The sequence below is a fragment of the Branchiostoma belcheri genome, unplaced genomic scaffold, assembly GCF_001625305.1.
Source record: "Branchiostoma belcheri isolate BF01 breed outbred unplaced genomic scaffold, Haploidv18h27 scaffold191, whole genome shotgun sequence".
In the NCBI taxonomy this organism is placed as follows: domain Eukaryota; kingdom Metazoa; phylum Chordata; class Leptocardii; order Amphioxiformes; family Branchiostomatidae; genus Branchiostoma; species Branchiostoma belcheri.
The window spans coordinates 57,838-84,063 of NW_017803391.1; the positions used below are offsets into that span (position 1 = coordinate 57,838).

A 26,226-nucleotide genomic window follows, 5' to 3' on the forward strand; every position below is an offset into this window, starting at 1 on the left:
CCGATGTTTCCTCGCTGAAACTACTAATGAAAAGGTAAGGCTTGATTTTTACATCTCGGCGTATGTAGTGAACTTTACTATGTGGTTCTAGATAGTTTCAGAGTGTGTTTATGTTTCTTTTTGACAACTTCAAAGTACGAAGCGTCTTGCTGGCATCATACATAATTTATATACTAATGGTTTATTTATTCATTCACTGACACTTTCTACCGCCATGCTTCTAGCAAGGAGGTTTGATTTTTAAACATTCATGCCTCTAGAGCCCTTTGGATGAATTGAGGTGCTGACTGATAGTGGTATGCAGCTCAGAATTGAAGATATACGTACAGAGAACAGTTTATACATGTATCTAACGTTATGCGAGCTTGTTAGTGTAATCATGGTGTAATATGGAAATGTCACGAACGCATAAATGATGCAAACAAGGAAGGAGTGAGAAGCGGGGATGTTGGGTTGGGAGTTTTGGGACACTGTGAGGTCAAAATAGTACTGGGATTTTCTCTTCCAACCAACATCTGTTTGGATATATTTTATAGAGACTGTAAGTGTAAGAGAGTGACAATTTTTTCTTCTTCTTGATATGATTTTTGACATCAAAGGTGTGGAGGAATGAGCGACAAGCCATCAGGACATGGGCCTTGTATTCCTGAGAAGTCCCACTGCGCCCTCTGCCAGCTGGAGCGATATGTGCAGTACTGTGCCCAGTGTCAAAGATCTTACTGTCAAGATTGCTTTAAGTCGGAGCATCAAGTAGAAAGACAAGATGGTGTGGCAACTTCGGTGTCCTTGTCATGTGCAGCAGCCTCAAAAAGATGCCACATTTCAAGTTCATGTTCAACCACAACTGTACCTTTAGTTACCAGCCACCAAGGTCCTGTTTCAGTTTCTCCACTTGTTCAACTTCAAGTAGTGACTGACTCTGTTTCAACCAGATGTATTGTTCCAGTTTCTCAAGTATATACCACACCCAAACCCAATCATGAGACAGTGCCACTCAAAACAGCACAAGCTGGTAGTGATGTGCAACCTGCTGCAAATGTGTACCCAGTTGTGCACCCATCACTTGCAGTTCTGACTGCTCCACAACCGGGAAGTGCAAAACCACATAGGTTCACAGTTCCTTGTGTGACAGAAGCAAGATTCGCATCGTACCCTATTATACAGCCAAGGCATGCTGTCCCCAACGTGGCAATATTCCGTCCAACAATGCACGCTCGACCGACAGTAGCGTCTGCAGTACAGCCAGGTTTGAGGCCTGCACTACAGCCAGGTTTGAGGCCTGCAGTACAGCCAGGTTTGAGGCCTGCAGTACAGCCAGGTCCGATGCCTACAGTACAGCCAGGTGCAGTACAGCCAAGTTTGAGGCCTGCAGTACAACCAGGTCCGATGCCTACAGTACAGCCAGGTGCAGTACAGCCAGGTCCTATGCCTACAGTACAGCCAGGTGCAGTACAGCCAGGTCCGAGGCCTGCAGTACAGCCAGGTCTGAGGCCTGCAGTACAGCCAGGTCCCAGGCCTGCAGTACAGCCAGGTCCGAGGCCTGCAGTACAGCCAGGTCCCAGGCCTGCAATACAGTCAGGTTTGAGGCCTACGGTACAGCCAGGTCCCAGGCCTGCAGTACAGCCAGGTTTGAGGCCTACGGTACAGCCAGGTTTGAGGCCTGCAGTACAGCTAGGTCCGCTGTCTGCAGTACAGCCAGGTCCCAGGCCTGCAGTACAGCCTGGTCCAAGCCCTGCAGTACAGCCAGGTCCCAGGCCTGCAGTACAGCCAGGTCCCAGGCCTGCAGTACAACCAGGTCCCAGACCAGCAGTACAGCCAGGTCCCAGGCCTGCAGTACAACCAGGTCCCAGGCCAGCAGTACAGCCAGGTCCCAGGCCTGCAGTACAGCCAGGTCCCAGGATGCCGAGGATGCACCGTACAGTCCAGCCTAAAGGATCCCTTGTGGTAGAGCCAAGACTCCCCATTCCTACCGGTGTACCACATGTGAGCACACTGACACATGGAGTTGCCCAGATGACCCATGTGTGTAGCAGGCATCCTGGTAAGTTTCCAATAGAAGAGATTAGTGCTTGAGATTGATATGTTGGATTTGAGGGGATAGACATATATTTCTGTAGGTCTGAACTCTATATTCATCTTGCACTTTTCATATGTAAGGTAAAGCAATCATTCTCAACTGAAGTGGAGCATGATGCTTTTTAATAGCTTATAGTGCAATGCAGCTTTGCTGCAGCACAAGTTTATTGCCAACCACACTGAGTCACCCCTACTCTTCTCAACATGTGTATTGGGTTCTTTTAGGTGTAGAGGTTTGATGCTTCAGGCTTATGCCTGAAGCTTCTTTATGATACATGTACACAGGGCTTTATGTCCAAAGTGATGTGTGATACTTTGTATGGAGAAATATTCAACAGTTAAGAAAGCTTGCATACAGTAATTCATGATACATACAAGCACTAAAATGTTCCTTATCTACAGGCATGTTAGTGCAGTGGATAGACATAGCCAGCAGGGCAGGCCTCTGTACTAAATGCATGGAGGGCAAGGCTGTACAAAGCAGATCCACTATTGTACCATACAGACCATGGCCAGTACAACTGATGGCAGAACCAAGTCATGGCCAGAACACTATACAGACCTGTCAGAAACATCTAGGTAGGCACTCAGGTTGGCATGTTCTGTACCACTGTGAAGATGACTTTGCATTAGGTTATGTTTTCTTTACCTTTACCAATGACAATTTTGAGCACATTGAACTTGTCTTTTGTGAAGGATGATATGAATAATGCGGTGTGAATTTCTGTGCCATCAGGGTTGCCACAGGTTTGGTACAGTAAGGTGCAGAACAAGCTGCTGTGCTCCAAGTGTTGTGATGAAGGTGCTGCTACAGAAGGGGTCCTGTCCTACGGAGGGATCCACAACGAGCTGTGGGGAAGCTACAAACAGCTGAAGGCGTGGGAAGAGCGAGCCAAGGTCGCCACACAACTGATCAGCAACACGCAGGAACATCTAGAAACGGTAGGGGCTACTTAGATCATTGATGACAGTTAGTGCCAACTTATCATTATAAAAATGGCACTGGTTCTTTATCTGTGAAATCTTCAAGTTTTCACATGTACAAGTAAGTACAAATAGCAACAGCCTTTTCAGGTAGGATCAGGGGGGTAAATTTTCATACAGCTACCAAAGAAGGATTTCTCTAACCCTATAACTAATCCCATTGCTTTAAAGTTTAGTGTTTTTATACACTTACAATGTTTCACCTATAAAATTGTGAGTTTTTCTTACCAGAACATCCGAGAGTTGAGAGGCAGTGTGAGGGTGTGTCTGAGACACATTCTGTCAGAAGTGGTGACGAAGCTGAAGAAACGGGAGGAATCTCTGATGATCCAGGCCAGCAGGGAGTTCACTCATCAACAGCAGGAACTTAGACGGCTACAGAGTGCCGTGGAGGCATCTCAGCAAGCTAGCTTGTTGACACAGCAACTGGGTAGGTGGAAGTGAAATGAAATTTGTGCATTCAAGATTTGTTTTTAGTCACTGCAATGTAAACAGTTTCAACTGCCTAGAGCCTTCCCTCTATCGAGGTAGCCTTTTAGCACAAAATAAAACTGTTGAGTATTACGTGGAAACTATCCAATATTTCCTATTTGATTTCTTTGTCATTTGACAGTCCTGTCGAAGATATTCAAACATGTACAGTTAAACCACTCCAAGAAGGCTACCCAAGAGACTGAAGTAAAGTTGTCTTCTTTGACAGGTGACCTTTTTGGGCAGGTTGCTTTATGCTTGCATCTATGGAGGAAAAATTCAGGACCAGGAAACTATGGTTGACTTGAAGGCCGCTCAGGCAGGTTTAATGGTGTTTAAAGTATTACTTCTGTTGAATTTTGATGAAACAAATAAAGAAATTGTAAATTTTCATGACTCCTCTCAGTGTCCCAGACCATGTTGTTGGGACCAAGTAACCAGAAGTTTGGTGAGTTGATGGAGAAGGTTCAGGATGAGATGGAGAAGGCAGCAGCAGCAGACAGGCTGGTCCCTACTCAGGTCACCTTCCCTACACTCCCTCCCTTCAACCTGGACCAAGGACCTGTAAACGGTTAGTTTTCCTTTCATTTTCATTATGGTGACACTGACAGCTGAGGTGATGGACATTGTTGTAATTTTGTAACAGAAGTTGATTGTATTGTCATACAATCCCCATGTAAAAGGTTTTGTTAATTTGTATGGACTCTTTCGCTCTTGTTTCTTTTTTTCAATATCTGCACTTTACATGCTTGGCTATAAACCTGAGTCGTAGCAAAGCAGCACTGCACCACTAGCTAATGAAAAAGCTTTGCGCTTCATCCACAGTCGGATATTTCTTGTTTAACTTTTTTATGACTGTGAACAGAAATGTTGCTGATGGTGGACAGCCTTGGCAGCTGTAGTCTTCAGCCGCCCCCAGCTGCCCCCCAGCTGCTGATGCACACACAAGGTCCACAGGTGCTCCTGAGGTGGAGGTGGCTATCAGGTGGTGCGGCAGGTGCAGGCAGGTGTGAGTTTGAGCTGCAGTGTGCCATCTTACCCATCATGGTGTCCAGGATACATAATCAAGGTGAGTCAACTAAGCATATATTGCCATTATTGGCATGTATGTTTAAATTAGTGACTTTCCTTTGATAGCAGAAGACAAAAAAAGAACAATACAACAGAAATAACAAGTTTCGAAGCTTGACCTAAAACAAGTGGTTCTAACTTTCTTACAAAACATATTCATTGCTTTGATACGGCAATCTTTTGAAAGGTCAATATCCTTCATTTATATCATACCCGGGCCGCGATAACGTTTGATAACGGGTTCCGGACCAGGCCGTACTTTACGGTACAGCCCGGGCTCCATGGCTTCCATAGAACAATTCATACGCGTTTCGCCCTAACCGCGAGCACCACTTTCGAAAATTCGAATACAGAATCTGAATGTTGTTGCATTTGAGGGTTTAGGGGCACCAACTTTTGGCTCATCTTGCATTGAAAGGCGTGTTTTCTTGGGTGGGTATGACATAAATAAAATACAACACGGTGTATTCCGCATTGCCCTCGTTCCCAGCCCTCCCGCGAGTCGGATCGCCCTCCGGCCTGCGACCATGGGGCGATCCGACCTGCGGTCGGGCCGATACCTCGGCCGATACGGAATACCCCGTGTTGTATTGTATATATACTTACAAGTACAAAATGTACATTTGGATACAAAGATATGATGTTAGTCAGCGAATATGTTTACAAAGTAATGTCATTAATCCTTAATCAACTTTGTTTAGGGCACAAATCTGCAACAGTGTCAACCTCCAGTCAAGCAGAGGTGAGCACTCCCAACCAGCAAACAGTCGAGGATCCGAACAAGACATCACAGGATGGTGTAACAGTGCAGACAATACAAACAGCTAACATGGGTAGTCTGGGTGAACCAAGTAAAGAAGGTACTGATAAAGACAGTAAGACGGTAGAGGAACTGAACACCCAACTGGGAAAAGGTGCCACTGCAACTCCAACACCCTCTACACCACACGGACGTGTTAACACACTACCTACCATAGTTACACCTGTTCATCAAGGTATTACTGCAGCACATTATACCTGTGAGAAAACAATGACTGATGTCATAGCAGAAACCATTGAAGCTTGCCTTGCCGAGAAGTCAGAACCTGTGGCCATCAGGCAACCAGACTGCAGAGAAAAGGAGACAGTTTCTAACAAAGAACCAACTCTAGTGTTGAAGTTGAAGAGACAACAGCAGAGTCATGTTGATAAACAATCACCGGAAGTATGGAAGATAGACTCAAGTACAGTTAATAAGGACACATCTGGAGCCAGGGGTGCAGAGGAGCGTGGAGTTACTGTGGTGAGAGAGAAGGACGGAGACAAAGATGCCGTTGCAGAGATGGAAATGCCAAACAGGAAAGGAGCCTTACCATGCACCTGTAGTGACTTGTCAGCCATCAGTATCTGTCCTGCTCACTTCCAGCTGCACCTGAGTTCTGACGAGGCTTCATCTAGGTCATCAGACAGTCCTGTGCAGCCATGTGTACCATCAAATCAAACTACAACAACTGCATCAGTGTCTTTTCTTTACAAAGAGCAAATTGCTGGCTCAGGAAACAGTCCCTGTATGAATGGCACCCTTGAAGAAACAAAGAAGATAACAGAGGATACCACACATGTAGAACAGACTTCTCATGACACAAACAATGCTGAGCCAACAGATGGTAGCTGTAACAGGAAGTCACATGAGTCAAAGAATGATCCATCAACTAGAACATGTGATGATGATGTTGTCTTGATGGAAACGACTCAGCCCAATACAAATCAGCAAGTGAGTCCACCAAGGAGTGTCCCACAGCCAATGGAGTCTGTCAGGGTTGTGTTCACAGGAGAGGACAATGGGTACAGCAGCTACAGACTGGAGTGTGGTGATCCCAGCACAACCAGTGGGAAATGTAGTGAAACACTCAGCACAACATGTACTACAGTGGGCATAACAAGTGACCCTAGCTTATCATCCAATCCCTTTCATGTTTTGATGCCCAATAATGCCAAAGAGACAGTTGGAGGGCAACACGGAGTATCTGAGGTACGCAGGGAAAAGGTCAGGCACACAGATAGTCAGGACATTCACACTGGGAATACAGCAAGCAAAGACAACAGCTGTACTGAACAACTCCTGATTGCATCTGGAAGACATGCAACATCAGTTCCCAAAGGCTCCATCCAAACCAGCACTGTTCCAAGTAGAGACAACAGTAGTGTTGAACCAGGTGAACAGCAGAACCTGGCATTTGGCAGAGATGGAACAAACATTCCTTATGTTGCCCTCCAAACAACTACTGTAGCAAGTCAGGAAGACCCTAGATCTGAACAGCAGACAAGGCCCACTCTTTCCAATGGTACAAATCAGAGTGGTGATAAAACTCCAACTGATAAGCCACAGCCATCCACACCTGCAGTTACTGCTCCTCCTGGTTCAAACACTGGACCACACAGTCAAGACTCCAGGCCTGAAGAACAGACAACCGAGACCACCAAACAGACATCATCAGTCCCCAATCGTTCTTTCCGCACGATCTACATCGGACCTGCCTTCCAGCACTCACTACTGGTTGAGACATCTGGTATGTTACTTTAATTGACTCATTTGTAGAAACTTAATATCGATTCTTATATAAGAAAGATGGAATTACATCAGAAGACATTTTGAGTAACAATTTAAAAGAAGTTCTGGGTTTCCTAGGTGGCTTAAGGAATGTGCAGATGACAGCAAGTGACAAGCTCATACGATATCGAGACATTTCATACATTCAGTAAATGAAATAAATCTATCGATAATTCAAATTGCACAAAGGTGGTTAGACACATTTATACTATAGTTTCAACATTGTCTCATGTTTCTTTATAAAAAGCTAGTGTTTTGCAATGAAAAAAAAAACAGTTTGCTATAAGATTTTTTGCATGTACTTTTCCATCAGGAGTTGTGTATGTATTCCGGGTGAGGGCCAGTAATGCTGGTGGCTGTGGACCATGGAGTAATGCTGTACAACATACATACAGCATGTCCAGACACCCACGGCAAGGGAAGAAAGGTATGGAGTCAGCTACATGTGCATATGAAAAACAGCTGTTTTCCAACTGTTGAACATAAGATTCTTTCATTTTAAATCTGTTAAATGTATACAAACCTGTGCAAATGACCACCTGTACACAAAGACCATGTGCTTTTTGTTGGTCCCTGAGATGTTTTTTTCCATTGACACAAGCATTACGAATCCTGTCTATAGTTACCATCTGTCTGCATAGCCCAAATTTTATTGATCCCTGAGTGTCTTCTTGGACAGTTTTGACTGTATATTGCATTGTCAAGATGCACATTTTCTGTATATTTGAAATACTTGTACTTACTATTTTATAGCTCCTGCAATCAATGGTGTAAATAAGTTAGAAATTGTTGATCCAAAGATAAGAAAGTCAAGAAAGTGTGGAAACATCTGTTTTTTCCCAAAATGTCAACAATCATATACTTTGTAAAATTAATGTTTTCTAAACTTCTTTAACTCTTTTTCTTGCCCCCATTTTGCAGCAGTTGAAAGGGGAACGCAGACTCCTGAGTTGTTAGCACACCTCGGGTCCCCCAGAAAATCTCCTGCTCAACAGAAGGGCTGGGGCAAAAGGAAGACTATTCTCTTAGATACTTCCAACTCCAAAATGTCCAAGATGGACGCCCCAAACCCTGCCATGTCAAGTGGAAAGAGTGGAGGGTTCCACAGTCGGATGCACGAGAGATTGTTGGTCAGAGCGAACATGCAAGATTCTCCCAAGACAAAAAAGTCAAGGCCAAGTGAGAGCAAAGCAAAAGATCCTCCACAATCAAACAGCAATGCTAGAAAGAATAGAAGCACCCCAAAGAAGAGGAAAGCAGACCAGGATTACTCTGTTCCTCCCAAACAAGTGAAAGGAGCACAAGCACTGTCAGATCAGTGTCGGGAAGCCTGGCAAAACCTTGGTTCACCAGAGAAGAGCAAACCCACATCTGCCAAGGAAAATGCAACCATGAACACTAGTGGGAAAGAGACGACTCCCTCTCTGCCAGTAGAGTGTAGAGAGGCATTGCAAAACCTTGCCAACAGTACTCCTAAAGATGGTAGGACAAAGAAGACACCCTCTCTGACTGAGGAATGGCATAACCCTACCGTTATCACACCTGAAATGAGCAAGCCATCATCTTTGAAGAAAGGGAGGAATAACAGACAGTCTGACAAGTTGAAGACACCCCTGAAGGTAAGGTGGTCCTTCCCAAAGGCTCAACAGTCCTCAGACATACCTGCTGTAGTCAGCCGTTCAGGTGGGTCCTGTGTGTCCAAGGAAGATGCCAGGTATGCTGTTACAGCAGTAACCAACCTCGTGGATGCACTGGTGTCTTGGCCCATCGATGTAGAGTTGGACGTGGACAAGGATATGGACAAGAACATCAAGAACACTCCAAGAGGGCCCAACAATGTAGAGTTGGATGTGGACAAGGATGTGGACAAGAACATCAAGAGCACTCCAAAAACTCCCAAGAGTACTCCAGACAAGCCCTCGTCTAGTAAAAGACGGTAAGTGTAGTTGTTAGAGCATGTTTTGAAGCTATCAACAGAAAATTCACCTTTTCAGACTATCCTATCATGAAATATTTACACAGATTACAAAAATCCACAATTCTTGAAGGTTAAAATGGAAAATGGAAATATTTGCTATCAACACAAATATAGAATACACCTATACCTGTCTGAATACTTGACAACTGCAGTTTGCAGTATTGTTTTGTGTGCTTTGCTTTCCATTGAGGAAGTGAACTTCACTATCTCTGATTGCCTTTTCCATGTAGAAGACGACAGTCAGACCCCAGCCCCTCCAGGAGAGCTGCAGGACGGACACCTCAGACCCCAGCTTCTCTCAAACAGAGACGGGCTCCTGACTATTTTGAGGTGAGAGATAAAGATTTGAAGCTGTAGGCATTTTGGTACACAATGCCAATGTCTGTAGGTTTTAGAAGTACAAATTATGATATCCTCGTCAGAGGATTGTCAAGTTCTCTTTCAGTTTTAATTCTCATGGAGGAAAGAAATGTTTCCCTTGTCTTGTCTTTGATTTTATTTTGCAGTTCCTGAAGTATGTTCTTCACAACTGTGCTCTTCCTATTTCTGACTGTTACTGACTCCCTCTAAATTTGTTAAAGATATCTGAAGAGTGGTCTCTTAAAGTAAGACAAGCCATAACTATTTTGTTGACCCTCTGAATTGCTTTTTCCTGCATTTGGAGGGGCAACTTTGGCTGGTAGACTAAGCTTAGTTTAATGACTCTTTCCATATCTTTGCATGCCAATTTTTGTCTGTCAAAGATGACGGATTGGGAAAAGTTTTTTTCTGTCATGAGCAGCAAAATTCCATCAAATGATGAAAATACAGCTAGTACACATGCATCACTAGTCAGTAACAGGTTATGTTCTCACCACTAACCTTTCCGAATCCCATGCAGGAATGTGAGGCCATGGTACGAGCTGTTTTCGACCACCCAGATGGCAAACTGTTCCAGCTGCCTGTTAAAGTCAAGGAGGTCAGTGCACCTGCAAAGGTTTCTACACATGTCAAAATCACAAACAGACTATTATGGAGAGTGAAATTGTTTTTCAATTTCCTTCTCCTCAGTTTTGTATGTCCAGTACTAAGTGTTCAATTGAAAAAGCGAAAGATGCAAGTCCTTTGTTTTGCCCTTGGTGCTGAATGGACAGTCCTTTGCTAGCAAGAAGGTATCAAATTGGTACATGTAGATTTGGATGAAAAGTGCTTTCTTCCCAGGAAGTAACTTAACATGTCCTTGGTCCTGAAAGTGCTTTATCGGTATATGACATGTTTGTCCTGTCCTTGGTGCTGAAATATTATATTAATTCACTTCATCTTCACAGTGGTAAAATTTCATGGTTGGAGGGAAATGGACATTGGAAAGACAAATTATTTGTTGATGATAAGCTCATGATACAAAAGTTACAGCAAAAACATTAAGTACCATGAGAATCAGAAATTAAAATATTTTGATGATGAGAAAAGTTTCCTTCCACTCCATTTTAGGGATAACATTACTGGTATTGTTTACTAAACTGCACATTCAATTCCTCATCTTTCTAACACTCCTCTGACAGGTGCCTGACTACTATGACATTGTCAAAGATCCCATGGATCTAGACTGTATCAAGAAGAGGCTGCGAGAGCTGTACTACATCATCATGCCTGACCAGTTCCTGGCTGACATGAAGAAAGTCTTCAGAAACTGCCATCTGTACAACAAAGTGAGTAACACTTTTCCTTTATGTTATGTTATGACAGGGGTAAACTAGACAGAAGCTGTGGACGCAACATTTTTATTAATGTGGATGCCCTATGTGGTTTTAATTTAAAACTTAACGTTATGTCTATGTACTTGCATTTACCTTTACTTTCGTATATAATAATATGTTTGCTGTTTGATTTAATTTGTGTAAAAGAACTTATCTCCAAGCAGATCATGTTTTGTGGCTATAAGACAGTATCCAATTGGTGAGACAGTATGAAGCAAGCCACCAAAAAAGGATACCTCTACAAAAAAGAAAGCCTAAAGTATCTCAAAAAGCAGAAATCTCTGCTTGGAGAGTGGTTGATTACATGTAAATTTTGTCAAATGCTTGAAGTGTGAGCGTTTTCCTCATAATGGTATCACAATTAAATCTTTCCACACTGTTTTTACACCAGCCGGATTCTGAAGTTGGCCAGGCAGGTTGTCGTCTGGAGAGTTACTTTGTCCAGCTGCTGCATCAGTACCTCCCAACTGTGTCCTACCAACCTGTCTACAAGGTTCCTGCAGCTGACCAGTCAACTCCAGTCAACAAACCAGTAGTACAGGGGGAGCCTGAGGAATGCTGTCCTGCAGGAGGGTTTTCATCTGTAGTTCAGCCAAACATGGAGAAGGAAAAGCATGTATTCTGTGTTACAAGTGAAAATGTACCATCTGCTGCTGGTGATGTGGCAACCCGTCCTGAAGAACAGATCCCAGGTACCACTCAGCAGGAAGACTTTGTGGAGAAACGATCAGTAGAACAACAGGGAAAGCTGGTAGGATCTGAACCAGTGGAGGTACAGGAGAATCCAGATGCACAGGAAGTTGCTGACATGTCCCAGCATGCCAATGGTGATGCATTCCATGATCCAGCTACTGCCCAGGGTTCACCCACATCTGCCACCATGTCAAAGAATGAAGAAATATCTATGCCTGCACCAGAGCAAGAGTCTTCTGAAAGGAACACTGCTTCTATGAGGCTGGAAGAAGGCATGCAATGCATCAATGTACTACAAGGATGTACTACAAGGTACTGGCACTACGTCTGATACAGAGTCTGCTGAATCTGGCAGAAATGATGACAGCCTCCAGATCTCAACTGACAAGCCTGCAGCACAAAGCAAGAAACGTAGAGAGAAGAAGGATAACCCTTATAAACATACGCCTGATGAAGACATTGGTGACCTGGAACCCTGGTTGTCCTACAGAGGGGAGTTTGCTGTGATCAGCAATCCCATGAGCACAGATGCTGTTGAACAGGTCACAGATTCTGCACCAGAACATGTCAGTCTGCAACCACTCAGGTCCCTCTCCAGTCCCAGTCTCACCATCGATTCTAATGAAGGGGATGCAGTGATGTGTCGAAACCGACAGAGGAGCATCAGTGCCGCTCAAAACCTTCCAGTCAGACCCACCAATCCTGCTCTTCCTAACGTGAATAATCGGCATTGCCAAATGACTTTGACGGCTCTGAGGTCACCCAACAAGAACCCAGTCATTGCCAGTTGCCAGCCCCCCTCCCCACATCAGGACCAGGTCACGGTGTCAAGTACCACCCTACAGGGCGGGGATGCAGCAGGGTCTAAACCCAGCCACCACAAACCCTTTGGTCAGGGGGTGGCTCAGGTGGATGTTGTGGGTGTTCTGGTGTCTGGAAATTCCTCAGTAGCAAGTTTCCAAGAACATGGTATGGTAGAAGGACACAAGTCCTTAGGAAGCCCATCAAGACAAGATCCACTAGGTTCTGACAACAAGACTACTGTAGGTTTAACACAGAAATGTCACAAAGATGCTCACCTTCAGGAGTCTTCAACAAAGCCCAAGAGGTATCAAAAAGCCAGAAAGTCTTACCCACAAAATGTGCCACATAAGAAGCAGGTCCATTCAAATTCAAATCAGCCAATCAGCAGTCATCTTGTATCAGGTGATGAGCAGCAGCCAATTGCATCACAGCCATTGTCATCCTCAGCTGAGTCCACTGGTGCCGTGGATTCTTCTGTTGTAAGAAAGGATGCACCTGTATTTCCTGGAAAGGTTGGTTAATGTACATCATATACACTTCAGTAATGCCCTTTTCTTTGTAAAGTAATTATCAGCAGATCCCAATGAAATCTCATCTCATTAAAGATTTTTGAATAGTTGTTCAGGATCATGTACAAAAGAATTAAATTCTTGCATTTGAGGTTCTTAAATATAGTCAGTTGTGTCTAAGTAAGGATGTTTATTGCCTCAAAGCTGGCCTGGTATCATTGACTTCAAAAACCACCTACTTATGTACCATAAAAGTGTTTATATAACTCTTAACATTGAAAACCTTGTTTGAATTGTACTTTTCTTTTGCACAGTAATAAAAAAATGTCTGTTCTAGACTGACTGACTAAATATATATGATTATTGAAGTTACCAAAGGTTGGTCTGTATCGTAAATGACCAGCAAAGCTGCATTATTAGATGTGAGTTGAGTGACAAGATTGACTCAAGCCATCTTGTGTCCATCCAGGGAAGAAGCCGGCGCACTGCAAGGAAGTCCATCCGTATGAAGGTGGTCAACAACCCTCACCTCCGAGACATGGATTCACCACAGTCCCAACAGTAGGGACCACAAGGGCCAGTGAACATTAGGTCTCAGGCCTTGAAAGTTATATTTCTATTATTATTTGTTGGAGAGACAGTTTCTGAAGTCTTCTACATCCATCATGGTATATTATAGAGACAGTTAAGAACAGAACTCATGCTTATCCACTGGGCTAGATCTGTGCAGTACGATGAGTTCGGAAGTTAAAATCTTGTTAATTTTTTGAAGTTGAAAAGTCTGAAGTCAACATTTGCTTATGCTATACCTTCTTTACCTAACTACATTATATATGGTTGATTGTCAGCTTCAAACACTACAGATGTGTACAAATGTGAAATATGAGTAAAACGTTGGGTGACGTAACTTGCCATCCAGACACAAAAAGAGTTGTCCTACGTGTTAATCGCTTCCCTGTATTCCTTTGTGAAGGTTTGCATTTTTATAGATAGCTAGTTTGTATGGAACAGTTTTAGTTAATCTATCTATAGAAGAGTCTATCTTGTTCTATAAATTATATCTTGATGTTTGTGTGCATACAGTTGCATCATTTTGGGAACCTTTTAAGTTTTTTACCAGTTGTTTGCCAAGGAGGTACGGAGCCTTATTGGTGGATGTTTGGAGATATTAACAAGTCATGTTGCCAATTTGGTCTAACATTTTTTTTGGAAAATAAAATTTTGTATTTCACGATATGTCTCGTTGTATTTCAATTTGTACTTCACTATAATGGTACTGCATAATAAAGAAGAGATGCCGATAAAGGCATTGATAAACAATGTAAGTAAAGCAGGAAGTGTGTTAAACCAAGGAGGTTAAACCTTGGTTAAACATAATGAACAACATGTAGATTCTAGAAAAGCAGAACTTGTGTTGAACAAATTCTTCTTCATGGCTCAGAATGTCAATGATTTCAGAAAGATGTCAGAAATTGTCAACTTTTCACAATAAAAGTTTACGAAGAATTCTCCATATCTTCTGGCCTAATACTACCAGTATATCAAGTGAGGGCAACAAATGCAAACAAGAGTGTATTGAGACCATTATCCTCAGGAGGTAGAAATGAAAGGACACTAGTGACAAAACCAGAAAAGCACAATATACATACCTTACTATATCTGAATACCAGTAGGAAAACTAGGGTGGTGGAGAACAATGACAAAACAGCTGAAGAATTTCAACCACATGTGGAACAGCATATATCCAGAGAGCAGCCTGGATGTATATCCAAAGGAATTGGAGAGATTTGTTGCTGCCTATATATAAATAAATGTATGTAGGCAGCAATATTGAGGGTAAGTTATAAACATAAACAATGTTATTATTCTTCAAGATAGTGCTAATGGGGAAATAAATTCTGTCAAAGTCTGAAACAAGGGGAATTATGGGTTAGGCTGAGGTTGGGAAATACGTACAAAACATTTTAAAAAGGTTAAATTACGAAAACACTGCAGTATAATGTGTAAAATGAGTGATTCTTTGTGTCGATATATGTTTTTGACAAACAGGATTAAACATAAGCAGTACATAAATTAAAATCAGTCCTGGATTAAAATATTTTTCTAGCCTCAAAAAACACGTTAATTTCGATACTTTGTGGCTGAATATTTCACGCAAATCCTAAAGAAAATAAAACGATACGTTTTCGGCCTATAAACACTTTGACAAAGTCATTATATGAATTTTTCTGTAAAAAGTTGAAAACCCCTTACGAGCCTTTGACTTCCGGCAATTCCCAAATCGCCGAAATCCGGGAGTGGGCTGAAATCTCTTCTATTACGGACACGCCCCTTTTTGCACTTCCGGTTTGCGAGAGGCCGAATTTAGGGTGTCTTTGGGGGTTACGATCTTTACTTGATTGATGTACAAATGTTTATCTTTCTAGAAAATGCTTAGTATTTTCAATAGCTTTTCAACAGTTCTGTCATACGTTTTCTATTGTCTACAAATTATACTGAAGAAAAAAGTCGTACGTTGAAGTTTTATTCCGATTTTTCGGTCCCTTCGCGGAGTCGCCGTTTGCAGAACGTGAATTTTTCCAGCACCGCGCGGAGAGCAGGCGACAACCGGAAGTGGCTATCATAGCACAGTATAACTGTTCATACTGCGGATTACAGCAGATATTAAGCCTACATTAGCATATTTCAAACACTAATAACATATTCTTATGATATAAACTCTTAATAATTACATTTTAGGGAAGGCGTACTACCTAAGAGGATAGGATAAGTGGCGTCGGCGGCCGGGCTGCATCGTTCGGGCGCGGCGGTTGTTCGAGGCAACCGGTCCGGCCTGCCGGTTACATTTTTCAAGCAGATGTTGGAAGATTGTGACCTTCCTCTGATTTAGTCCGTTTTCTGACAGTCTTATGTCACGAACATGTTTTTTTTTTATCGTCGGTCTATTGTGGACTATTAGTAATAGTCTATCAAAACATTAAAATGTTCTCCTCTCTTCAGAGGCGACTTTCTTACACGGTGTTGTGTGACGTTCGACCGCTTCAACAATACGCCGCTAGTACAGTTTCAATCAGTAACCTCATCTATTCTAGGCCCAGCCGGACCATGAAATGCATGAAAACTGCAGATCCTTCTCTTCATTTTGTTGGTAAATTTTTATCGATTTAGGCGAGGATATAATTACAGGCTGGCAACCAGGCTTTAGGTCTATGCAGCTTGTTATCACATGGAGGTTGAACCTCCTTGCTTGTAGCCAGTCTATCGCGGTGGTGTAGCCTTCTCTCTCGGGGCGTTAGCTCTCTGTCACACCACCCCCACCGTAACTATTAGCCTGCAACCACCCCACCCCCACCGTAACTATTAGCCTGCAACCAGTAGGAGTAGGCGCCTAGCCTTGTATGAGTTTCGCGTGGTGGAATGTTGACTCCAACAGCACGAAACTCCTACCGAGTGCATATATTACACACAACGTTCAGCACCAAGGACAGGGACACACTTTCAGTAGTCTTAGCCTAGACTAGAGCCCCGAAAAGAAGCAATGCAATCCACGGTACGACTGGATTGCGAAGACTGCGAAGTTACAAGTTATGGCTTACAAGGGGGTTATTGAGTACCCTGTGCCTACAGGACTATTACTGCAGTGATTTTTTCGGCCGCCATGGGGTGCTTTTTACACCAGGTGTTTCAAACTGCAACTCCTATCACTGCAGTGATTTTTTTGGCCGCCACGGGGCGCTTTTGATCCATGGCGATTTTTACACCAGGTGTTTCAAACTGCAACTCCTATCACCGCAGTGATTTTTTCGGTCACCATGGGGCGCTTTTGACCCATGGAGATTTTTCAAACTGCAACTCTTATCACTGCAGTGATTTTTTTGGCCGCCACGGGGCACTTTTGATCCATGGCGATTTTTACACCAGGTGTCTCAAACTGCATCCCGCTACTGCAGTTATTTTTGTGGCCGCTGCGGAGCGGATCCATGGCAAATTCAACACCAGGTGCCTTATTACTACTGTAAACTGTCAGATTTGCTACATGCTGCCCTAAATTGGCAATGAAAATATGCACAAGTTTCAGATGATTTCTTGCTCACACACCAACCAGTTATACTTATAATCATAGCATACGTATACAGACCCATGCCACTGTACAATGTATAACCATGGAGTGACAGAGACGCAGGAATACTCCAATGACAGCCTTACAGGAGGGACAAAGCATTTATTGGAAACAGCAGAATCTGGATGTCCTCACATACAAACATGGCAGCAGTTCCTACTTGATGGTGCAACACACAATCCATGACATTACAGTTTGGTATACTCTTTCTACTATGACTACCAGGAATCACCAGACATCACACACAATAATGTTTATAGCTACAACCCTTCAGGTGATAAAATGTTCTCAAAATCTAGATACTTTTTGAGAACTTGGCCACGCCAATATAGAAAATTCGGTCCTTTCTGGGAGAATTTGTACATACATTAGCCACACAAGTTGTCAGCATCTGTGAGATCTCATTCAAAACAGGGCCTACATTCAAATTGTTCTATGGGATAGAAGCATTAAAATCACTTTCTATTGTAGAGGTTAAAATGATTACAATAACATGCGATAAAATCTCTGCAAAGAATCTAAAATCAGTTGCTTACATATTTTTTTAATCAATCTTACAGTACTGACGATATTTCCTGGCTTGAGAAATTTAGTAAACTGTATATATGTCAAAGCATTAGTGAACACACTATGATACTGGTGACGTCCTATGTATTGATTTTCTTCAACAAGTTAGCTTGTTTCCTCTCTTCACATAGTTCAAAATCTTGATTCAAAAGCAGACAATTGAGAATACAATGCCAGTAAGTTGAGAAGTTTATATTGGTCCTTTCTGTTGTAGATCCCTTAGTTCCCCTCTCTCATGATCAGGGGACAGAGAAAGGCTGTATATGCTCCGATTGAAGGACCATAGTTTCCTCCAGCTTGTGACATTCACTATACTTAGAATCAAAAACATTTCTGCAGTCACTGATTATTGGACTTATTCACTAGATTACATTAATTGATTCACAAGTCTTAGTTCTACTGCAGTTGTAAGAGGCAACAAACAGTATATTCACATAGTTGAAACTTCCCTCCACCCCTACCACTCTATCCAAAGCCACTGGGAATAATGTGTTATCTGTGACATTCTTGTGTACTTCTTCATGCATAAGCAACCTTAGCCTTTTTTGCTGTGCTAGTGTGAGAACTTTGCCAAATTATTCACATCCACCCGATACCAGGATAAAGCGCCACATAGCCTCCTTTATCAGTCCCACACTCTGACTACATACACATCTTTGTCAGCAAATCTTTTTTTCAACCTCCTTGGAAAGGAGACTTCTTGCGACAATGAAAGCTGCTCCAACTGTATATTGTACAATTTTCTCTATTCAAACAATCCTCTTGTTATATGAGAATCCAATGTTTGTTATTATAACTCCTCTTTACACACTTCAATGCGTGAGCAAGGCTCTCTAGCTGTGGTGCTCTCCCTCTGCGTCTTCCTCGCCATGGATGACCCTCTCGTGTTCATCCATGCTTTCCACGATCTCCCTCAGATTTTGCCGCAGCTCGTCGTGTTCTTCGTCTCCCTCGGGACCAGAAGTGGTCGTCTCCGTGGTGACGATTTCTTCCCCATCCTCCGCAACAACGGTCCGCGTGGTCTTAGTCACAATGACCCTGTGAAAGTACAGCGGTAAAGTCAGCACCACGTTTGCAAACCTTTTGTAGATGGTCATCTGTCAACAAGAAAGTTTATATCAACATGTCTCAAGCAAAGTATGAATGGACATTGTTCAATGATATCAAAGCACCAGAAGTGTTAAGGCAAGGATGAGAATGGAAAGTGAGAAAGAGAGTAAAGAAAAGTTGGTGACAGAAAGCTGACCTGGAAAGTGACAGATGTGGTACAATGTAGCTTGCAGCAGCACAGTGGACATATGGAAGACTGGAGGAACCTTCATCTATCTAAACTCCTATACCCCAAGTGTTTCTTACCACCCAAGGTCAAAATCAAGTGTAAAGTGTATTTTCAGTCCTTTGATAGGGGTTAGAGAAAGTAGTTTGAATGTCACCTACAGTTGTTCTTCTCCACAATATCGCAAGCAGAGTAAACAAGTCGCTGTCAGTAGTCGCAAGTCGCTATTCTGACCACTGTGTTTCTCTACCTAAAAATGACTACATGTACAGTATCTAGTTGTGGTACAGACCTAATGTGAAGTTGGCAAACATTACAAAAATGTCATGAAACTGAAACCTACACGTATAATTGTGAATTAGACAAATCGACTTCTAAAATGTGAATTGAGGTACACTGTATATGATGTGGTGAAGATTAAACAGATTTTGACAAGTTGAAAGTATTGCTATGCAAATCTAACCAGAACCTTACTGTGTGTTGAATGTACAGTTTGTGTTAAATGTACAGTTTGATTGAATGTACAACATGAGAGTAAGTTATGCGGCAAAATGGACATGACACCGTTGGTTGGACAAGAACTAGTTCTTTTATTGTACAAGACAAACAGCTGAAATGTAGGGTAGGAAACATAGACTAAAAGGGATGAAGGGGGAGGGGGGTGGTGATGTGATCTACTCAACACCCCACTGCACTTCCCCAAACTATGGATATGTGTAGTGGATGACACACTGTATCCAAAAAAATAACTTTTCCTGGCAATTTATTTTTGATTCTGAGAGGAAGCATTGCCTGTGATCTACTTATTTTTTAAAGACAAGTAAGCACAAGGACACGTCAATACCACAATATTATTGTCCTCACTGCTGTTAAACCAAACCTTTCTGGCTGCCGCGTTGGCCCCACAAAACATCATACAGTACAGTACATTTGAAATAGAGACCCGTTCCTGACACTATCTCTAGTCCCTTTCCTATCATCACCTGACCTAACCCTAACCACTGGAAACAATGCCTGACATGGGGCCAACGTGGCAGTCAAGTTTGGTTCCTCAGAAGTAAAATACAACACAAATGGCAAGACTACATCTTCATGTCACACATCTAAGAAAATAACAATGAAAACCCAGGCAGTACTTGACCACAGAACACTTTTAGTGTCAACTCTCAACTACATTGGATGGGGAAGTGCAGTTAATATTGGACCTTCAATAGGACTACACTAGAAAAGTGACATGCATCTTATTTACGGTGATTTTTTAAAATTCAATTTTTTTGTTGTTTTTGGATGGGACATGTCCCAATTGAAAGTATTGCTGCAGATATCATACTAATCTAGGGACAGTGTTCCATGCCTCCATTGGAACAGCCCTAGAGAGTACACTAGAGAGGTACTATTGAAGGTACAAGAATCTGCTAAGAACGATTCACCCTGTGCTTTTGGGAGTGAATGCGATGACTCTAATGTCACTGATGACACATGCCACTTGAGTAAAATATGTTGCATCTGCTTATTCTATCATTACATGCAGTCTGCAAAATCAAATGCTATCATTGAGCTTTTGAAAATACAAGCCTCTGCCCTGAGAAGCATTTTAAGAATATGATTTTTGCTCAATGCAGAAAAATGCCTTACTGCCACTATTACAATATTTTAAGTTTATGCAGCAAAATCTTGCTCGCTTTTCTTTGGACTTACAAAGATACAATAGAATAACTTATATTCAGAAATGATAATGTTGTGTTCTTTTAAATATTTTGCAACTTTAACTCACTCTCACTACGAGGCAGTGGTTACCATATGACAGCTTTAGTTTCTTAATGCCAGATTGAGAAAGATTTTTTACAAAGTAATAATGCTTTTGCTGTACAGCAGACTTGTTGATCATATACAAGTAATTAAGGTACTGAATATACTTCATGGATTAGAACAGCAAAGTCACCCCTTCCTACCACAGTGTTAGCCGTCAGATTCTCCCTCCCCTTTGTTACCTACAAAAATAATTTCATTCTATACACCTCGCCAGAAATCACGTCTTTTTCGCTCTGGGAGGGGTTTTGGGGCTTGTAATGATGACCGTGGGGAAGGAATTGGCTTTTTGGATGAGGATCTGACAGGGGGTTCTGGGGGCCCTGAAGCTGTCCCTGTCCCTTTGTGTGTAGGTGGTTGAGGAGATGGAGTTTTGGAAGGTTGGAAACCCTCAGGCCAGGGAGTTGGCAGGCCTAACTCCTTCCAGGTTTTGGGTGGGACTACAGGAGGTGTTTTCAGCTGACTAGGTGTGGTGGGTGACTTTGCCGCTCCTGTTACATCTGTACCGAAGAAGACGGGTGACGTGGCTGTTGGTGTGGGAGTTGGGTCACCTCCTCAGCTTCATACTCCAACTCCGACTCAGTCATACTCTGTGGCCGTGACAGGCGCGGAGAGGGAGACCGTATTGCCTCGGTGTATCTAAGATTCCCTGACTTATCTACATCGTAATCACGCTCCACATATCCCATCTCATCCTCTTCCCTGAAATCTGCCTCCAGCTCTGACTCAGAAGTCACTTCCACAGATGGTATTGAGATTGATTCTGCGAATGTCAGAGTTCCAGTCTCGTCTTCGCTGTACTCCCTTTCCACAAACGTTGGACTTTTCTCCTGCAGCATCGGGCTGGGTTGCTGGGGCGGTGGAGACGTGACAGTCACGGTTTCCAGGTACGTCAGACTGCCAGTCTCATCCTCGTCATACGTCCTCTGCACGTGCTTGTCTGCCTCCTCTTCACCGACCTCCAAGGGTGGAAGAGGACTGATGTACATACGGACATCCTCCTCTGTTGGTATGCCTTTACCCTTAGCCTCGGTAGGAGAGAGCAGAATTTGCTTCACCTCGGTGTCTTCAGAAGGTGTGGGAGACTTCATTTGTAGTGGGCTAACAGGGCTCAACCCTGCCCATGACTTTGGCCTCTTTGGTTTTGGTGGTACAGGTGGAGGTGTCTTCAAGTACGGACTAGTTGGCAAACTTGGAGGAGTTGATACCTTTTGTTGTCTACCCTCCACCCTGGGTGGTGTGTACACTGGTGATACTTTCTGTTGATAGGCTGGAAATGGAGCCATTTTAACCGGAGAGGGCTCAGGTGGAGTAGGCGTTCTTTGGAAAACTGGTGACGTTTCTTCAGCAAATTGTTTACGTGGCATCTCTGGGGATGGTTCTATGGTGAGGACAGGTGGTATAGGTTTGACCCTCACAGGGCGAGACAGTCGGAGCGGTGGGGCCTCGTGTATAGCTGATTGGTAAGTTACAGGTGGTGATGGTGGCCTTACGATGGGTGGGGCAATCACAGATTGTACAGGTGCTGTTAAAACTGGGGGAGGAGCTCTGGAAACAGGCTTTGGAACTACTTCTGGTGCATACAGAGGGATTTCCTCTTTCTGTTCTGCATACTGAGGTGCATCTTCTTCCACATCAAACCTTTGTTGTGTTGGGTACTTCTTCATCAAAGGGGATGTTTTCCCTATTTCAACACTACTGCCATTTGGTTTGGGAGCTACAGGAGTTGTGCCTGGTACAGCTGAGACTTTCTGAGCTATGGGTTTCCGGATTTCCTCAGGTGACCTGCCGGTGGATGTTAGTCGTACAGGCCCGCTAGGCTGCCTTTTAGGCTGGAAGTACTGCTGTTTTGGTGGTGTGCCGAACGGCTCTGTTTCTGACTCAGAATCAGAGGTAAGCGGCAGGCGTGCCTCAAACACCATCGGAGCCTTCGAACGGAAGGGAGACTTGACAGAGGAAAAGAAAATTGGTGCAGGCTCTATGATCTCAGAGACTGTTGCCTTTGGTAACGTTTCCTTTTGAGAAGGTTCTACTAATTCCTCTGCAGCTGATGACTCTGCAGTGCTTTCTTCAATGATTGGCATCTGTGAAGGGAGTGATTTCAGATAGGCTTCAACTGCCGTTTTCTGCATTTCAACCGGCTTTGCCTCTGAGTCGGATAAGACTGAATCAGTCTCCTCTTCAATGGGAGTCATGAGGGCCTGCGATGACCGACTTTTCCTGGGTGCGTCTTCTGTCTCAGAGGAGGACGAACCCGGTTCTGTCTCCTCTTCGATAGGAGACAACTGGTCCATGACAACTTCCTCGGCCATCAAAGCCAGCATTTCCTGATCTCCCATTGCCGGCTGCTCAAACTCAAACGGTGGTTTTGTCTTGAGAATCTCTGCCAGGTGTTCCACCTGGTCCGAGTCTGAGACTGATCCAGCTGTTACAGGCTCTTCCTGCTCAGGTGTTGGAGCAGGTGCTTGTGGAGCCATGAACTGGCTAACTTCTTCAATCTCCTCTTCAACATCCACAAACACTTCTTCAGAACTTCCTTCTTCTTCCTCTCTTGCTTCTGCTTCAGCCTTGTCTTTCATTTCCTCTTCCTCTACCTCGGCTGCCTTCTCTTCTAATGTTGCTAGTTTGGGTTTATCCTCAGGCTCATCTTCAAATGAGGAGAAGCGTACTTCCTCAGCTGAGCTCACCTGTTCACCAAGCAATGTCACCTGCTCCTTCAACTTTGCTACCTGCTCTGCTAAAGCTGCTGTTCGAATTTCTTCCACAGATTCTGGGTCTTCCAGAACTCTGGAAACCTCTTCAGTTGAAAGTGCTCTTTCTGCTGCTTTTGTTGCTTCAAAGAGAGCAGCAATTTCAACCAGATCTAGTGGCTTTCCTTTGATTTTTCTGGCCTCAAGTATGGCAGTTACATCATCCATAGTCATTGGCCTGCCTATTGTTTTTGTCAGCCTCTCGAAGAGCGGCAATTTCCTCTGCACTCAAATCCCTTCCTGTCAGCTCTACTGCCTTGACAATGGCATCGCCCTCCAAACCTGTCAATGGCTGCCCAGCAAGACCAGTTGACTGAAGAATAGCTGCTGCTTCATCTGATATCAATGATCTTTCTGTTGATTTTACAGTTTCTGTGAGACTGAGTGCCTCATCTGACTGTATGGGTCGTTGAGCTTCTTTAGTTGCTACCACCACAGTTTCAATTTCTTTAGCAGTTAGTGGTCTTTCCACAGCCTTGGTGGCTACCAGAATGCTGGCAGCAGTATTTGGTGTGAGAGCTTTCCCCAAATCCTTTGTTGCCTTCACAACAGACTGTAATTCAGTGGATGTCAGAGGTCTTTGAACTGACTTAGTACCTTCAATGAGGCTTGTAGCTTCATTGGGTGAGAGTTTTCTTTGCACAATTTTAGTTGCTTCAACAGCAGAGGAGATCTCACTTGGACTTGGCTTCCTTTCAACAGCTTTTGCAACTTCTATCAGACTCAAAGCTTCCTCAGGAGTAAGCGGTCTTTCAACAATTTTTGTTCCTTCCAGAATTGCTGCTGCTTCTTCAGGTGACAGTGAACAATTTGAGGTCTTAACAGCATCAAGTAACGCTGTCATTTCATCTGCTTTTGAGTTTTCTCTCCACAGCTTCTGTTCCATTGACAATAGTAACAGCTTGTTCTGGAGTGAGGGGTTTCTTGTTGAATACAGCAGCATCGATGACTGACATTATGTCTGCAGAAGTCAGTCGCTTTCCTGATGCTTTTGCAGCTTCTACAACTGCAGCTGTTTCCTCTGGGTCTAACTGACCTCCTTTCACCTTCACTGCCTCTAGAATGGATGCAGCCTCACTGGGGTTTTAGAGGTCTGCCTGCAGCTTGGGTTGCATCAATGACTGCAGTTTTCTCATCAAGTGTTAGAGGGCGATCAGCCACCATGGCTGCCTCGAGAAGACCACCACTCTCCTCAACTGACATAGGCTCTAAGACGCTGGCAAGTTCAGACGGTGTCAAAGGTCTCCCAGCTGTGTTTATTGCATCCAGAATTGATCTGATCTCTCCTGTTTTCAAAGCTCTCCTGCGAGATTTTATAGTGTCAAGAATTGCTCTGAGTTCCTCTGGCCTCAATGGTCTGGAGGCCAAGTCAGCTGCTTCAGCAACAGTTATAGCTTCATCTGGAGTCAGGGGCCTTTTTGTTACCCTTTCAGCTGCCAGCAAAGAGATGGCATCATCAAGTGTAAGAGCTCTGGTGACCACTGCTTTTGCAGCATTTAAAATACACTGCGCCTCTTCAGTAGTCAGCGGCTTTCCAGTGACCCTTGCAGCTGCAAGAATACCACCAGCTTCATGTGGTGAGAGGGCTTTCCCTGCAACCTTGGTTGCTGCAAAGATGGACAGTATTTCTACAGCTGTAAGCGGTCTTCCAACGGCCTTAGCTGCCTCCACTACACTGGATGTATCATTTGGTGTAAGTGGTCTTCCAGCAGCTTTAGCCGCCTGTAACACAGCTGCTATTTCATCTGGCTGAAGAGGCATTCCTGCTGCCTTGATGGCTTCCATCAGTGCACTTGCTTCTTCATGGGTAAGTGGCCTCCCTGCTGCTCTGGCCACATTCATTATTGCAACAGTTTCTACAGGAGTCAGCTTCCGTTCAGCGATACCTGCTGCTGTAAGGAGAGATGCAGATTCATCTGGTGTCAGTGCTCGTCCTACTTCCTTGGTAGCAGCCATGATGGCAGCTACATCCTCTGCCGTTAAAGACCTCCCAACTCCTTTGGTGGCATCAAGAATAGCTGACGTCTCCTCTGGACTAAGAGGTCTTCCTATTGTTTTGCCAGCTTCAAGGAGAGCCTTTACTTCAGTTGGACGGAGTGGTCGACCCATTGTATTAGCAGCTCTAAGAACAGTAGATGTTTCGTCTGCTGTAAGCGGCCTTTCTGCAGCTTTGCTGGCTTCAACAAGTGAGGCAGCCTCTTCCCTTGACAGTGGACCAGCTGTGGCTTTTGTTGCCTCCAGAATGGTCTGGGCTTCATCAGGGGATACTGACCTTCCTACTGCCTCTGCACCTCGGAGAACACTGGATGTTTCATCTGGTGTCAGAGGCCGACCAGCAGTGTTAGTTGCTTGAACAATAGATGATGCCTCACTTGGTGACAGAGGTTTGCCTGCAGCTTTTGTAGCTGCAAGGATTGCTACTGATTCTTCTGGTGTTACCGCACGACCAGTCACTTTGGATGCTGATGCAATTGAGACGGCTTCACCGTACGTTAGAGGCCTTCCTGCCTTTCCTATGGCAGCCAGAAGAGACTTTGCCTCAGCATCTGTTACAGGTCTTTCTAAAGCCTTGGTGGCATCAATAACTGCAGTTGTTTCCTCTGGTTTCAAGGTTCTGCCTGCTGCTTTAGATGCTTGGAGAAGGCTTGTTGTTTCTCCAGTGGTCAGTGGCCTTTCTGCAGATTCTGCTGCCATGGTAACAGTTTCCACTTCATTAGAGGTAAGCTGTCTGTCAGCACCTTTTACTGCATTGAGGAGGGAGGTAATCTCTCTGGGTTGCAACTGCCTTCCCA

The 26,226-nt window shown here is 43.8% G+C and overlaps 3 protein-coding genes across 7 annotated transcripts in view; 1 reads left to right on the forward strand and 2 right to left on the reverse strand.

Annotated features, from left to right (window-relative positions):
* The first annotated feature begins 1,831 nt into the window (after positions 1 to 1,831).
* On the forward strand, positions 1,832 to 13,634 carry LOC109468105. The gene is given in 15 exon segments (XM_019766350.1): positions 1,832 to 2,041; positions 2,479 to 2,655; positions 2,813 to 3,018; positions 3,292 to 3,490; positions 3,938 to 4,102; positions 4,397 to 4,600; positions 5,304 to 7,151; positions 7,506 to 7,619; positions 8,114 to 9,128; positions 9,401 to 9,500; positions 10,051 to 10,128; positions 10,712 to 10,858; positions 11,298 to 11,875; positions 11,877 to 12,915; positions 13,382 to 13,634. Coding segments are annotated over 15 exon segments (6,108 nt in total). The 5' UTR covers positions 1,832 to 1,899; the 3' UTR covers positions 13,478 to 13,634.
* Positions 13,635 to 17,114: 3,480 nt separating this feature from the next.
* Positions 17,115 to 26,226, reverse strand: part of LOC109468099 (ankyrin-3-like) — a 93,292-nt gene continuing 84,180 nt past the window's right edge. For all 5 annotated transcript variants that reach the window (XM_019766340.1, XM_019766339.1, XM_019766338.1 and 2 more), the window contains one exon: positions 17,115 to 18,637. In XM_019766340.1, the coding sequence (XP_019621899.1) occupies positions 18,433 to 18,637 (205 nt within the window). In that variant the 3' untranslated portion in view covers positions 17,115 to 18,432. The remainder of the gene's footprint in view (positions 18,638 to 26,226) is intronic.
* LOC109468100 (proline-rich protein 36-like) lies at positions 19,714 to 23,699 on the reverse strand. Its single transcript, XM_019766341.1, has one exon. It carries the CDS (start codon positions 23,606 to 23,608, stop codon positions 21,179 to 21,181), a length of 2,430 nt encoding a protein of 809 aa, XP_019621900.1. The 5' UTR covers positions 23,609 to 23,699; the 3' UTR covers positions 19,714 to 21,178.

What these genes read in the sequence shown, in the direction of transcription:
- LOC109468100 (XM_019766341.1), bottom strand. Translation starts at nt 23,608, where the DNA reads ATGACTATGGATGATGTAACTGCCATACTTGAGGCCAGAAAAATCAAA.